The 17187-nt window shown below is 38.0% G+C and overlaps 1 protein-coding gene across 1 annotated transcript in view; it reads right to left on the bottom strand.

Moving 5' to 3' along the window:
• The window catches only part of CTDP1 (CTD phosphatase subunit 1), a 96452-nt gene that overhangs the window by 73782 nt on the left and 5483 nt on the right, over positions 1-17187 (bottom strand). The window contains exons 2-5 of the mRNA XM_074542418.1: positions 8684-8767; positions 6164-6257; positions 4193-4321; positions 2710-2860 (exon numbers count right to left, since the gene is read on the bottom strand). Of these exons, the coding sequence (XP_074398519.1) occupies positions 2710-2860; positions 4193-4321; positions 6164-6257; positions 8684-8767 (458 nt within the window). The remainder of the gene's footprint in view (positions 1-2709; positions 2861-4192; positions 4322-6163; positions 6258-8683; positions 8768-17187) is intronic.

Below are 17187 nucleotides of genomic sequence, written 5' to 3' on the forward strand. Positions count from 1 at the left end.
TTTAGTTCAAGTTGACATTCTACTTTACAACCTGGAAAGAACTGTTGACCCAATCTTTCAAAAGCTGGGACAATTTCAGACACTGGTGATTATACATACACACTGTATACATCCTGTAAAATACTTGCTGTAACAAACCATACACATGAATGCTCTCAACTTGGTCCTACTTCCTAAATTTCCTTGTAAATCTGGAGTGATTTCACATCGCTTTATTGTTACTTAATAGCTTCTGAACTTAAAACTCTGTGATATTTTATAACTAGCTTTTAAGCTGACATCAGTTTTAAATATACCAAACTTCTCTTATAGAGAGAAGAAATTAAATAACAATTACTCAAAATAATTATTTAGTAGAGAAATACTCCAGGGAGCTCTAGATAATAAAATCCAAAGCTCATCTTCATAAACACACTACCAGATATCACTTCATAAACATGTCAAACTAAAAAAGGGTTTAATATAAATTATTTCAGCAGATATAAATAGTGTTTACAAATATCAGCTAATCCCACTTAACAGCTAGCAGGAATCAGCTGAGATGAGAGAAAAGGACTGACAAGATGTCATGTCTTTTCAAAAGCCTTCTAGGACATGAAAGGAGCAGCTCAGAGTTCAGGATTCACAAAGATATATAAGATGTCTACAGAGGACTTAAGCAAACAACCTTTTTCTTATGAAAAAGATCCCCAGGATTTTATTAGAAGTTCTTTCTTTATGTAACACAGGGATAACAAAGTATCAAACTGATAGCTCTGTGAGAAACCATTTTACCAATACTGCCATCAAGTGTTCTCTATATGTATCAGCCATGTATTCCTCCAGAACTGCATCTCGGCTGCACAGGGGGACCAAGGCCTGCACCCAGTGCTTGTCCACAGACTTCAGCTGAAATGATCACCAGCACTGCACAAATAACCCACTTGCAGTTTGAATGCTTCTGATGAGGTCAAACAGCTTCAGGCAGAAACCTACAAGTCTGTCGGTGACAGGAAGCAGCAGTACCCTACTTTGGTGGCTATTCCCTCTATGGAATAAACGGGGAAGCTTGAGCATGATGACAGCAATAAGTGTCAGCCTATGAGCACAGGCAATCCACACTGGGGCTCAGAGACTAAAATGGGCAGTGGACCGAATCACACATTGAGAGAAGACAGGGAAAGCACTCAGACATCCTGATTTAACCACCTCTGCAACTCCTCCCTGACTCTGAAGGCCACTTGCTATACAGCTTCTGACCTTAGGCTAGATCATGGCACACAGATCCAAGTGAGGAAGACTGTCCCCTCACTTGTATTTAAACCTAGTGAGAAAAAAGCTATTCCTCTTTTGCCACAGAAAATAAAAATGCATTCTAAGGACAGAAAGGCACAGAATTGTTCATGCATTAGCAGTACACAACACTTAATCCAACAGCAAGACTGACAAAGCTTTAGGAAGATTTTTCAAACTATGGTCAAAGACTGAGCAACATGGAAACGTTCACTTGTATTGGCAGGACAGGACATACCTCAAACCTTTCAACGAGTATTAGCTGGTGACCACAAATAAAGAACACATTTTGACCACAGAAATATTGTATGTTGTCATGCAGAAGTCTCTTATAATTGCCGTTAAAAGCCTCTTCTATGGCATTTAACATGCATAAAGAATTGCCTGATTATATACTTTTTTTCTGAAGTGTTTTAGAGCTAACTAGCTCTCTATTTTGGAATCATCCTTTCTTGCCAAGAAGTGAGATTACTGAGACATTGTTGTTCAAAACACTCCTGGCAATATGACACAAAAAAAAAAAGCAAATGTGAAAGACAAGTTAAAAGCTAGGAGACATGGAACAGCAGTTTGGATAGTCTGACACAGTTATAACCTAAAATATTGTTAATTATATTATATTCTTAATTATATTATCTTAGACCAACAGACTTGATAAAGGGAAGTTTGAGGAGAAAATGCTTTCTGACAGAGAAGACTAAAATTGGCTTTTACCCCATCTTGATAGTTTAAACTCATGGTGTGCCTCCAAACATGATTCAGACCCATACACTCACATAACCAGGGCAAGTTTCTTTTATCTTCTCAGAAACAAGAAAACATTTCAGCCAGTTTCATGACCCACACAATAGACTACCACTGTTATAATTCAAATATATGTTTTCACTTGGAGATTTTAAATTCTTGAGAACAAGATGTGAAAATATTGCTACATTTCTGTTTTTCATTAAGTGTATCTCAGCTCCAGGACATAAACAGAACTGCTGTAAACAGATTTATAGCAGCAGAACTTCCTTTGGTGAAAGGAAACCATACAGGGGTGGCGTTTCTCACAGGATGAGATGATGTCACATTGCTGAATTTTACTGAGCAGTTATATTAGATTTCTAAGACAAGTGAAGCTGCAGATCATTGTTAGGGTCCATCAACATAATTTCTTACTTAATAAGAAGGCACTAGTTAACAATCTGATTCTCTAACTATCAGTGAAACAAAGCAGATCTGATGCGGGAAAAGAAAAAGGATTATTTCTAAAATTACAGGCCATACAGGCACTGCCTTGTAAAGTAGCTAAGAATTCTACCCACAGGACTATTTAGGAGGTGGCTTTGCACAAAACAAAGAACAAATACTTGAAAACAACTGCATAAAGGAAATTAGTTATATGAGTATGAAGTCAAGGTAGGTAAATATTGTTAAATGAAACATACTACTCACCAGCAATTGTATGTGCATACAGTCTGCTGCCAAAAGTAAAAACATGTAATTCATAGAGCTTGGCAATTTTTTCCAGGAATTCCTTACAATGAGGGCGCAAACGTGTGTGCAACATAGGCTCACCTCGCCCTAACTGGAAATGAAATATTCCCTAGAAGAAAAACCATGTTGAAAATTATCAAAATAGCAAATAATAAAAATGTCAGCATTCCAGAGCTGCCCTCTTCCCTCACTTCAACTTTATTTGGTCTTACTAGATCAAAGGGGGTTTTGGTCACAAGATTATGTAGATAAATAAAATCCAAAGCATGTTTTTGCTCTGTGCCACGCAGTCCACCAGTAATGCTTTCAAATGCAGGAAACTGCACTGTTGAAAAATTTATGATGCAGATGTCTTTCATTCAAATCTTCATTTATGGCAAACCAATCTGAGAAACTTCTCAATGTGCTCATCTCACAGAAGTTCAGGATCTCACTACAATCAATACCTCACAGTGAACTTCTGACAGACTCATTTCAATCTGTATTGAGCTCAGAGAAAGTATTTTCTTCATCCAGCAAATTCTGCCTATGGAAACATAGCAACAGAGAGCAAACCAGGAAAGAAGCTTACAGATTGATGCCAGTTAAAAACCTCACAATATTAAAAAAAAAATTTTTCTCCAAACCATGAATTTATACTGATAGAGGCACAGCCTTTCAGACACACAAGATTTTTTTAATCCTTAAGTTGAATACTCATGGTTTCCTTTCCTCTTAATTGCAATGCACATTTCTAGCTTGCATTTTCCTAGCAATTGTGAACATATGCTTAGCCTACTGGACAGAATGGCTACATGCAAGAATGGCAAGAGGAAAGAAAAGAACTAAGCAATCACAGTTCTTCATACTATTGATGTTTGAATTTGTATCCTCTTTTTCCAGACACTGTACACATTTCAACGTGTTTCTTGATTTAGAGCCTCCAAATTCGAAATGTTACAAGCCAATATCCCTTGTGGGTTCAATAACAAGTGTTTCGTGAAGAAATTAAACACAACCTCTCCCCGCCTTACTCCCCCAAAAAGATTAAAAAAAAACCCCTACACATACTCATGGAATGACAAAGGAACACACAGGATTGCTCAAAAAGGGACTTTGAACAGTAATTCACTGTATCTGCCTCAGAGTTGGTAGTCACATTACTGAGTACTCAGCTTGTGAATTGCAGAGGAAGGAAAGCAGAGATTAAAATTAGCTACCTGAAACATCTCTCAAAATTATTATAAAGGAAAAGTGCAGGAAAGCATGAATGGATGAAAGAAAAATGTCCATTTAAATGTAGAGAAAAAGGAACATATTACAGAAGAAGTGCTTCTCATTTTCTTTTATTCTTCAACTACAATTTTACCTAACCACAGAATGTTCTGTTAAAGAACCATCATTTAAATATTGTTGGAAACACTTCTGTTGTTATATTGGATTGAAAGGTAACCCCAGATACCTTATTGGACATTTGCTGGCAGTGCTGTTCTGTAGTATGGATCAATGTCTGGTCCAAATCTACCATGAGCACCAGTTTTCTATTTCGATGTAGTCGCTGTTGATCTTCTCTTCCCAGCTGCTCAGCTTGCTGTAACAGAAATATTCACTGCTAAGCTTAGCTTCATAGAAATACATTGGGTTTATCACCTTTTGTGCACACCTGAAAAGACCTTCTGCTACAAACTAACCGCACAAGAAATGATGCCTCAACATAACTGTAGCAATGGCAGCTGTGGAACAATTTTTTTAATAGAAAAAAAATGCTCTCAAAGTCTACTCTCAGATCTTTGTGACACTATTACCTCCTAAAATTCAAAAATTCAAAACATTCAAATGTAACAAATTGTGACAGCATTCACAGAGGTTCTTGGACGAGGGGAGAGACAAGAATGTTGACTCCATGTTCAGAAGGCTTGATTTATTATTTTATCATATATATATTAGATTATAACTAACTAAAAAGAATAGAAGGAAAGGTTTCCTCAGAAGGCTAGCTAAGAATAGAATGGAATGAATAACAAAGGTTTGTGGCTTGGACAGAGAGTCTAAGTTATCTGGTCTGTGGTTGGCCATTAATTGTAAACATTCAAGATGGCCCAATCACAGACACACCTGATGCATTCTACAGCAGCAGATAACCATTGTTTACATTCTGTTTCTGAGGCCTCAGCTCCTCAGACGGGAAAAAAATCCTAAGAAAAGATTTTCACAAAAAGATGTCTGCGACAACAAATAAGTAACCATAAGGCCCACAGTCCTGATATGAAATAGCAGTTGCTTTGAACACAAAGCAAAACTCATCATTAGGTGTGAGAACTTTTCACTGCTATGTCCAGCAATTTTGCATAATGAAGTACAATATGTCTGAAAAACCCGCACTAAGTATAAAGCTGACATTCCTGGTCACCAAAATGATGTCTGTGAACTTCACATTACAGAATGTATGCCTTCAGACATAAAAAGCTAAGATTATGCAGTGTCACACAGGCACTAGCATTAAGACCTCATAATTCATATGATCCATAATCCTCATACAACTCATAATCCAGTCAATATTTATGCCTCTTGCACATATTTACAAACTTTCCAAGTACCACATGAAGCTCTGTGTTCATCTGATAGACTTCTGATAGCAAGTTGCAGTGTTACCCTCAAGACAGCTGAACATAAAAGTAGCTAGAGCACTACAAAGCAGCAAGGATCAAGGGCAAACTGCCCTTTGAAACACTCCTCTATCATGGGGACACCTCTAGCTGCTTACATCTTCAGTTTCCCTCACTGGAGTTCTTCGATGAATTACCAGAAAAAAAAAAAATCAAGTAGTAACAAAGTAAAAAAGGGACCAGATTGATAAAGAAGATAAACAGAATGTTCATCTTCAAAATAAACATGCTCCTTCCCCCATCACAAACTGAGGAATAAACAAGCATATTTTGATAACTCAGATGAATGTTTTAACTATTAATGGATTCAGAATACTTATAGTATTTGAAAAATAATGAAATCATTTTACCACCCAGGTAAGTTGCGACAAACTAGGTTCACTATATCTAGTGGGTCAATTTCAAGGTGAAGGTTAAAGCTAGGTTTCAGAGACACTGCAAGCTTTGAATAGATGTCAGCTATTGGAACTTCTCACTAACTGTTCACTCTTGGTGACAAAAATGTTTGTCTGCTAAGTTTACAGGCTGCTGTCAAACTGACATCTTTGCAGTATACAGCTCCAAGAAACACCAGTATGAACCATGAGAAAAATCAATCTACACTAAGATAAACTCACAAAACCCTGGGGCCACTAATGTTCAACCCCAAATTCTTCTTCAAAGGGACACCAAATTTCCTGTATCAAGTACACACCTCCTACAATTAAGTTTCTCAACTGTGGAGCTACTGTGAAAGGTATGAACAAAGCGAGCATGATGGTACCTACCTCAGAGCTAACTTTCAGTTCTGGGACACTGTGAACCATTGATACAGTTGCTGTGGATAATGGTATGCTCTGCTTTCCATTCTTGCTTCGTATCCTAATCACATAGGGAAAAGAAACATCACATGAGAGAATAATAGTTTAGCAAAATGTTAGACTAAAATCTGTAGCCTCAAACTATTCACCACCAAAAAAATTATTAAGAGCTATTTTAACTAACACACTTTTTCAAATTCTTGCTAATGCAAGTTACTAGACAAAATGGATTGAGATCAAACAAGCTCACCAGAAAAAAAACTGTGCAAAAAGTCACTATACTAAGTTATACTTCCATACAATTGTTTTGTAACACATGCTTTCACTAAGATGAAACACGTTTATGGATTGATTTGCATCAAAAAACAAGCTATAAACTAGTGAAAACTACCAAACTACTCAAATTTGAAACTACTCAGTCTCTTTTTTGTTTTGGCAATCACTCAGCATGCAATTATCTACTTGTTTTCCAAGCCAGAATATGAAAACTATGAGCAAAGGATAGACAGTTACTCTCTGCACACAGAGTGACTTATGGGTGACTGCTGCTTCAAAAATACCATTGGAAAAAAATGATGCATGTATATACAGATATCAACACAGAATAGGTGTCACCCTTGTGTGCATATACATATAAGTGAGGCCAGGTGTGTGACTGCACACACAAGTACAAAATTGCTTGAAAACTCAGAAAATAACCCTCTATAGGATCCCTTTCACTATCTTACATCAACGAACTTATTGTGAATTCTGACATCTAATTGCTCAACAATATTCAAAAAACCTGCCATACAAATTTTGACCTAGGTGACACACGCACATCTTTTAATTCTCTCATGTACCAGTCCCATCAAGGACAAGATTTGGTATCAGATCTACAACAAGAGTTAAACCAGTTTTCCCTTTGTGATAAGCAAACTGCTCAGGATCAACTGTACTGAACTGAGCTGAGGCAGACACAACCCAGAGATGCATTTTTCCCTGTACCATAGTGTATGGCAGCATTGATGTCCAGTACAAAAAAATACAAAAGTATTTATTTGGTCTGAAGTCTGTACATTTTAGTATCTTACATCCTTTGCTTCAGATTTCAGAAAAATTAATCTTTAACCCTAAATGGCATTTTAAATGAGCCTTTGAAAATTAGACATAAGACATAGTAAGAAGCATTAAGTGAATAAACTTAATTTGCTAAATACCTTGAATTTGTCTGGATTTATTATACGAAACGATAACAGTAGAGCAATATTTAGATGTAACTGTATTCAAACCTCAAATCAAGTGTTCATTCAGGACAGACAAAGCCCTATTCATGATTATCCTGACTTTCTTAGGTTTGCCAAATAATACTTGTTTACAAAATATTAATATTTAACTCTAAATAAAAAGTTATATCCAAACATTAACCAAGCTACTTCTTCCACTCTCAATATTCAGTTCACTTGCACTGGTTTGTGGGTCAATGTTCACAAAATAATTCTTAACAATGAGCATGAATTAAAATGAAACATAAGTATTTCCAGCCAAATGAAATGAGTATGCAACATTAATTTATAAAATGCAAGCAACTATACAGCTTGTTTTGGAACAGCTGTTGAATTAGTAATTTGCTATGCATAAGAAACATACTCTTTACCAAGCAATGAGACTCAGCAAAGGAGAAATACAATCACCTTTTGAATTTGCTTTCTTTTTTGTTGCCTAAGGCTAAGGTTGCCTAATTCTTTTAGTTCCACGGCATAATATTTCACAAAAAATTGAAAACAGTTAAGAAGCCTTAAATTGAAAGCACTGGAGACAAACTAGCTCCCATTCAGACACAGTACAAATGAAGCAAGGGCATATGAATGAGACTGCTGTTACCTCTAAGCTATTTGCACCTGCACAGATAAAGCTCTCAAGTTTATTAAGCAAGCCACTCTTGACACACCATACAACTCCCCGTCTCTGGTGAGTACATGGAAAATCAGTGTGCTGAGAACTTACCTCTCTACACATATGCTCCTTATGTTTTCTACCTAAGTTACCCTGCATTACCTCAATGAAGAAAGAGCATGCACAGTTCTTAAATTCTAAATGAGTGGAGACCTCAGAGCAGCCTTCTCTTCACAACCTTTAGCAACCTGAAGGTTCCTGGAGAGGAACTATTTACAAGGATGTGTAGAGACAGGACAATGGGGAATGGCTTTAAACAAAAAAGGGTACGTTCCATTAGCTGTAAGAATGAAATTGTTCTCTGTGAGGGTGATGACGCACAGGAACAGAGGAGCTGTGGATGTCTCATCCCTGTTTAAGGCCAGACTGGATGGGACCCTGAGCAACTTTGTTGAGTGGAACTCTCCTCACAGCAAGGGGGTTGGAATTAGATGACCTCCAAGTCCCTTCCAGCCCAGAATATTTTATGATTGTATTAGATGAGAGAAGGAAGAGCTTGAACTCCTAATCAGAAGCAAGGAGAAGTTGGAAAAAAAAGCTGACAATACTTACTGAGTTAAATCCTGGCCACATTCTGCACACAAGCCTTTCATAACAACAGGATGGCTGCAACCTTCCAGTCTCACCAAGACAGCCCTGAAAAAGACACAGGCATTCCATTTACAGAAGGCAGATTACAGACATGTAGATTAGTAACCCATAGACTGAATTAATTCAATGAATAAATTCTGGTTATGACTTGAGTGTCATAACCTCAAGATATATGCTTTTGCCATCACATGGCAAAAAAGACAATCATCTATATTTTCAAATTATTAATTTTCACAACTTCAGAAGTCAACTGAATCATATAGTAGGGTCAATTTCTAAGCACAGTTTAGCAAGGAAGTTCAATGAGAACAAGTATTGTTTGTCCAGAAACAGTTTACATTCATTTACATACAACTCCCCATTAATACCCTACTGAGCTACACAGTAATGAAAACCCAATGCAGAAACTTTAGTATCAGAGAACAGCTCAGGTTCTCTTTTAAAATCAGAGTCCAACCATTAACCTAACACTGCCAAGCCCACCACTAAACCATGTCCCTAAGCACCACATCTGCATGTCTTAAATTCATCCAGGGATGGTGTCTCGACCCCTTCCCTGGACAGCCCATTCCAATGCTTGACAGCCCTTCCTGTGAAGAAATTTCTCCTCATATCCAGTATAAACCACCCCTAGCACAACTTGAGGTAATTTCCTCTCCTCCTATTGCCCGATACTTGGAAGAAGCAACTCCCATCTGGCTACAGGCTCCTTTCAGGCAGTTGCAGATAGTGATAAAGTCCTCCTTTGAACCTACTTTGCTCCAGATGAAACACTCCCAGCTCCCTCAGCTGCTCCTCATCAGACATGTGCTCCAGATTCTTTACCAGCTTCACTGCCCTTCTCTGGATATGCTCCAGGACTTCAATGTCCTTTTTTGTACTGACAAGTCCAAACTTTAACCCAGGATTTGAGGTGCAGCCTCACCAATGCCGAACACAGGGGCAGACAAATTCTATACCAACTTAAGTTTATTATTTTCATGGCAGACATATAATGCTTCAATCTTCTTATAAAAATATTTTAATTTCTGATCCATAAGCCTTGATTCACCACATGTTGAAATAAAGATATAGGAACTGGTATTTTATTCTGTCTTTTAAACAATAGCTAAAACCAAACCAGAAATTGGAGCCGGAAACAGAGAAGTGTGACATTCACTATTCCAAACTCAAACTCTTTAGAAGACAAACTCTATTTTTCAGTTGAATAGTCCAACTAAAGTATTCCTGATCCAGTCATCAAAACTTGTGGTCATGAAAATATCATTATTTATTTTCTCTTAAACACTTAACAGTCATTGTAAGAGACTTGTTTCTGTCATTATAGATGGAGAAACTGATCTTTCAGACTTCCTATTTTTAAAAAATTCTAAGTAGATAGCAGTACTTCAGCTACTACAAAATTTCACCAACTCTGTGATAATGAGCTACAGCATCTCTCTAATATTAAAAAAAAAAAATTAAAGGTCAAGCAGCTAAGAAAAATCCCAACCAAAAAGCAAAAAAACCAACAAAATCTGAGCTCTTTCCTATACTGACTGTAGTGTCTGAAGTATGGCTTCAAACCTGTATGCAATAAGCAGACTGCAACATGAAGAAAACTGTTTTGCATGCCCAAATCTCTCATTCATATATCTGACTACTAAGCATTTGGGAATTCTAAGCAGAAATTCAGTTTCTAAATAATACCTGCAGCTGCCTACTTGCAATGTGTCCCTTGTTCTTCAACAACCAGAAGAATGATGACTCTACTGCAGTAGAGAATGATGAACAGAAGAAGAATTTTCTGCTTGGAAATTACACCTCCTCTTCCTGTGTAGGTATCTCAGATCCCCCCTTTTTTTTAAATGTGGTATGTATTTCACAGAAAATAAATTGCCAGAAAACAAAGCCAAGACTCTTGGCTCTTTAAAAGAACTGCACAAGATAAAGTGGCCCTTCACTGCGTGATCATTTCACAGATTTCACAGAATTTTGGTCTCCTCTCATCCCCCTATGGTTGCATTATTTCATTTGACTCTTCTCCCCACTCCCTTTGACAATATCTCTATCTTTCTGTCTTTTACCTTGATTCACTGCAAAGCTCCTTTTTAGGCTACCAATGCACACTAATGGCCATGTCATTTTCATTCTCGCCACGTGCTCAGTGCACGAATCAGAAATTACAGACACACCTAAAAGGCCAAAAAACATGCCCTACAGTACAGGGTACAGAAACATGCTTAAGAGATTACAGTGCCTGAGATTACACCCCAAATGAATTGGTTTTCAATAGTTCAGAAGAAAAAAGCCTTTTAACGCCAGCTTGGAAGTCACAGTATCTCTAGACATTCTCTACTTCGCAGTGAAGGTAACCTCACACTCCAGGTATGCAACAGGAGAAGCTGGCATACTCCTGGGCCAAGATGTGATTCAAAATTGGACATGCAAGAGCAATGAGTTTTGTAAGAAAATTAGAGTTCTAAGTTACTTATTGATACTATTCCTAAACAGCACCTCTGTACCTTTTCTCGTACCAAGCATGACCACTAAATAGCATTTTCCTCCTGCAAAATCTAAACATAACCAGAACTCCTGGCCACACTTACATGTACTGGAGATAAAACAAAAAGCACATGATACAAAGTCCTCTGTCATAATGTTCTCTGTGATGCTTAACCCAAAGGACACAGGAAGAACTCCAGAGCCCTGATATAGCTCTGAGCAACATACAACCAAAGGGTCAAGTTTCAATTACAACTGTCAGGATCTTAGGCAGACCTCTCTCAGGGAAAAAACCCAACACTACTTAGTGCTGAAGAAGGAAAGCCTGAACTCCACTAAGGCTAGGCATACTTAAATTTAAGCACATATGTTTTAATTACTAAAGAGGAACAAACACAGACCTCAAGTAGAATGACTTTTTTAAATTGCATGCCTGGAAGCTCTCCTTTACTGTTGAAGTGAGGGATTTTCAAAATGTAATGGCCGAGATCAAAGCCAACTATCAGACAAAAGTGAGCTGAATCAAAGTGTGCATGACTGGTTTTAAATGGCTGCATATGCCAAACACAGGTTCAGGTTTCTTCCTGTTCTCTTCTCTGGGTTGTAAGTGAAACCCACTTAGAAGAACACAGCCTTTCCCTATTCCATTTCTACAAAGATAAAACAGATTTCTCCCCCCACCCCCTCCAAATAAGAGGAACTAGGGCACAATTTACTGCTGGCAACATTAACAGCATCCTTATCTTCTTCAGGATCCACACAGTGATAAGCAGAGCTAACTGGCTACTTCAACAACAGCATTCCAAGGAAACTGCCACAAAAGATGCAAAATCTTTTTCTAGTTTTACTAACTGTCCCAACTGTGCTGATGAGCTGAGTAAAACAACTGGGTAAGAATCACTGCACTATGACAAGCAAACTTTTTTCTGAGCAACCATGGAGGTGGTGGATCACTCCAATACCCCGTCTCATAGCTTGAATGACTGCAACAGAACCACGAACCACCCACGTGGTGGTTCTTTAGTACACTGAAACTCCAACTAGTAAATAAGGAAACCTACTCTGGGCCCTTAATCACATTTTTTCCAGATGTACTTGTAAACACAGAAATTAGGTGAGCCATTAAGGTAAAATTTTACTTTTTGTGGCCACAAACATGAATAGGAACAGATATTTACCAACAGCCTCAGGATGCAACTGATCATAAGCTCATCACTGTTCTCCCAGAGTGTTCTCTACACACACTCTATTTTTAAAGCAAGTCTTTTAATAATATATCTGCTTTAAGGAAGCAGCATGGTAAAGAAAAAAAACCAAGGGGGAAAGTTTTTATGAAATCCAACATGAAGGTTTTGCTTTTATTAACAATGGAAGTTAATGCTTGTGCTAATTCTAAGGCCTGGTCATTACTGTTGACTCCAAATGGAAGAACTTTGTATCAAGCATAACCCTGGCACTGGTTCCTGGTAACTGATTTACATTAGAAGACCAAAATAGAGTTCCTCTATTTGTGCTACACCTCAGTTGTAGCAACCAGTTTACTGGATCAAGGGAACCCACTGCAAACAAAAAGCATTTCCGTAAACATTTTATTATTGCTTAAATTTTCTTTTGTGGTTGGTCATTTTTTTTTCAGCATGCCTAACACTTCCAGCAGCAAGTACAAGAGTTAGAGAAGAACATAAACAAGAACTCCTTAAGATTTTTTTTCATAATAAGTTTACTATTTACATCAGGAGGGGCTGGTCAGCTGCAGCACATGAGTTCAATGGCCACAAGATATCTTCACAGCTGTCTTCAGTAAAGCCCTGTATTTAAGGACACTTAGCATAACACAGGAATAGAGAGGTTTCCTCTGTTACTCAGAGCAAGTCAAACCTGACTGTACATTAACCATGGCCTTCTATTACAGCATGGCTTCACTTCCAGAGGCAACAGCTCCAATGTCACGCTGCCAGAGAAAGGCAGTGGCCTACTTTCTTTACTCCCTACCCTCGTGTTTCCCCTGAAAGCCCACCCCCTCCTCTGGCACTACCAGAAAAGACAATTTCAGTACCCTGCAAGGTAGAACTCACTAGCCCTAACCAAGTTTTCTGCTGGTTTTAGAGTCAAGCAACTGGTAAAACCAGTCCAGCAAGGGTGACCGATCAAAGCTGCAAATGTTCCACAAACAAGGCTAAGACTGGGGAAAGACAAGACACAGTTTGAACAACTCACATTTCCTCTCCACAGTAAACAGGCCACTTTGTTAGCATTTATCTTGCCTATCTGTAAAGACTAGCTTGGACAACTCCAAGTCATGGAAACTTAAGTTTTATTTATTATCTTAAAGTCTGCTTCAAGGTATCATGCACTGACATTGAAAATACAGCGCAAATTTCCAAGATGAAGGTACTGCCCTGCACTGATTCATATCTCATGTAAGATATGGCAGCCAAGTAATTGCTGGGTTTCCTCAGCTCTGTTTGGTATAAAGAGAGACCTCAAATACCACAAGAAACACACAGACCAAGTTGTGACTGTGATCCCTTAAAGCTGCTGCCCTCAATCTGATACCATATGCCCTTCCAATTTGCATTAGAAGATGTCCAAGAGTAGTAGCGCAGCAAAAGGAGATGCTGGTGTGCAAGCGAACAGAATAATCACTGCCTTGGTTTGGCAGAATGCTCAAGGGGATTTTACTGGCAAACTCTCAAGAGGTAAAAATACCAAATGAACACATCTCCAGATCAATGATTATTAATACCAGCCATTACTGAATCAACCAACTGATCCTCAACAAATATGAGCATAAAATCCTTTAGTCATCAGATGAAGTTAGCATCAACCTAAAGCCTGGTTCTACAGTTTCATTCGTCAGATTTCTGAAACACTGACATTTTGTTCCGGTATAAGCAAGCGTGTGTGTCTGCAGCATTTAGAATCCCTACTAAGGGCCCTTACAACCAATTTTCATCAAACTACAGCCTTTGTTACACAGGACACCAGTTTTGCAGCAAGGGTATTTCCAAAGCCTGAATCACCTTAGTCTCACCACGTAAGAGTATTTAACAACTGAATTTATATATTAAACTCTCATTAATATCTGTGAGGAAGCAGAGAGGGTCCTTGAATAATTGATGAAAAATACCAAGGATTCACAAAACACATGGCCCTTGTTGTTCCAGGCAGCACATGGCCGATAGCCTCTTCGAGATATTGGAGGAAATGTCCACTACAGCAGCCACTTGACTTACACTCAAGGATAGCAAACACACACCGCTGCATTTCAAATATGCATGAACCCCAAATGCCTCATCCACACAAGTCAGGCCTTTTGATTAAATCCCCCAAAACCTAAACAAAACCCGCGTACCCTAGCCTAGATTACTTGGTAAGAACTGCTGTGAGCAGTAGCTCACAGAAAGCACAGTTCACACCTGAAGGCATCATCTCAGTTTTTCAAAGCTAGTGGGGAAATTAATGTCTTGAGATGATTTTTCCTCTGTTAAATACAGGCTATTCACACTAGGGGTTAACATGTGTGTGAATTTTTTTCTTCTATTTTCAGGCAAAATACCTATACAGGTTGAGACTAAGGTCATAAATGCCAAGAGAAACATGGGCCTGGAGTTTCTGGGTTTTATTTATAATCCAAAAAAATATCTTAAGCTTGAAGTAAATCTACTTCCATGATTTGCAAGGCTTTAAGTATTTCTATTTACTTCTGGAGAAGAGTTTGCATTACAAGCAAGGAGGTAACCCTCTTCCACCTTCTATGCAGACATCTATGAACAGCTTCTTGCATGTTTCTAAAAGCCACTTCTAAGAGTTAACAATGTATAATCATTACATAAGATCTAGTAAATCTTTCAAATATTATTTATGATGTGTTTTTTATTTAAAACATTTTAAACCAGAAGTATTATTACTTATGAGAATTCAAGACTTTTTTTTTTAAAGAGAGAGCAGCTGACATCAAATCTATAAACACGGGCTTTACCTCTTCCTGTGCAAAGAACTCTGTGAGGATCCTGTGATCTCTCCCCCTCTGCCTTGGAAAGCTGCATCTATTAACAGAATATTACATCTTCTTCAAACATTTTATCACTTTTCCCACTAAAACCACACACTTAGGCAACCACGGTCCTTTTGCCTGTTACTTCCAAACAGCAAATAAAATGGGAAGAGGCTTACTGCAGGATGCACAATCCTCCAGTCTAACAGCTTCCTCCCATCCTTTCCTTTAATAGATACTGTGGCAAACTGAGCTGGATGCTACGTCCTGCATGCTCTCCTCTGGGACTTACTGTTAAACCAGATGAACACAGTTACATAGGAAAAATTAACAACTTTTAACACCCTGAAGAGCAATTATGAAGCAAACTGTCCTAAGTTACACCACAGTGTTCAAACGAGGAGCAGCAGCTCCACATTTGACATCAACCATATGACAACAGCATCGTGTGAGCCCAGAAGCCCAACACACTCTGAAAGCAGAGGACAACAGCTTAGAAAGTTGCTCAGCTTATAAAAGGTAAGTGTGATAAACAGCTGTAAAGTTGATCAAGTTCTGTTCTTGAGCAATGCTTTCTTTAGTGAGGGCCACTTGCCCCCGCTCTGCCTTTCTGTGAATGGGAATCCACAGCATTCACTCCACTAAGCTTGGACCAAGACCATTTGCCTTTCACAACTTCTCAAATGCTGCAAAGTCTTAGATGCCATCTTCAAACTAGAAAACACTAGAAAGCAAACAAATAGGCATTATTCAATTCTACTGCATCAATATCTCTGCCTTATGCTACACTGTTTCTTAGAAAGGTTGTAGAAAAGTCATTTGAGTTTTTTTGGGTTTTTTTAAAGATATTAGTGCAATAGTGACCTGGCAATATCCCAACTGTTATCTTAAAAAAGAAAGCATTTCCTTTAACACAGCAACACTGTGGTAAAGAAAACAAGGGGAGCCTTTCCATCTTCCAAAGCCTTTTTAAGACTAGCAGTCTCTCCTACTGGTGACAGTTCTATCCTTCCCACACTTCCAATTCCATAGGTCTAACTTCAACATAACCAAACTTAGACAAAATGCACAATCAAGATCCTTAAACTGCAACCTGTAATGCATTACCTGCCCTCCAGGAAGTCATTTCATGCTCTCCTATTTGCTTTAAAAGACAACTACTGCCAATTCAGCTAACTATATATAGCAGAAGATCTTAAGTTAACCTTTGATTTTTAAACTACACAAAATAGATAACCACAAGAATATTTTATAAGTGACAACTTACAATGAATTGTCTATTATAATTTTCCAAAATTATAATTCCAAAAATTAAAGGCTGGCAGCTCTTTACTGAACCTTGAAGCTAATACGTCAAAACAAACTTTCAGAACAATTCAAAGCTAAAGTCTTGTCACTCCCTTCCTCAAACTTTTTCAATCCTTCCCAGGAAAAACATCTATGTATTGTGCAACATAAAAATTAAAGGTCTCATTGCAGTCCCCCTGTGAGAATTTTTATCCATACATTTTCTCTTCAGAAGAGAAAAACTACAGAAAACCAGGTCGCGGTTGCAGAGAAGAAACAACATGTGCAATTGCCTTTGAAAAAGACTGGTTTTCTAAACAACTCTAGTATTAAAGTAAAGCTCAAAAGTACCCTAAAGAAACTAGACAGCAATAACTAAGAAAGAAATTCCATGACCATTTGGGTAAAAATACAATCTATTTCCAGCACAGACATTTACAAACGAACATTTTTTAAAAACTGCTATAACGTGCTTGTAAGTTCTCCAATGAGATGCATAAAATACTACCATGAGCTATCTCATTCTGTCTGCTGGCCCACAGACTCACACACAGCAAAAAGTCCTCGAGCTCAAGCAAGGTGAGCAACTCATAGCACAAACTAAGAGAGCAGAAAATTCCCTCATTTGGGAGAAACCTTTTAAAGATAAGAACGTTACTAAAGACTATCATACAAAATGCTGAATGGAACATACACA

Source organism: Zonotrichia albicollis, chromosome 1 (assembly GCF_047830755.1).
Source record: "Zonotrichia albicollis isolate bZonAlb1 chromosome 1, bZonAlb1.hap1, whole genome shotgun sequence".
NCBI lineage: Eukaryota > Metazoa > Chordata > Aves > Passeriformes > Passerellidae > Zonotrichia > Zonotrichia albicollis.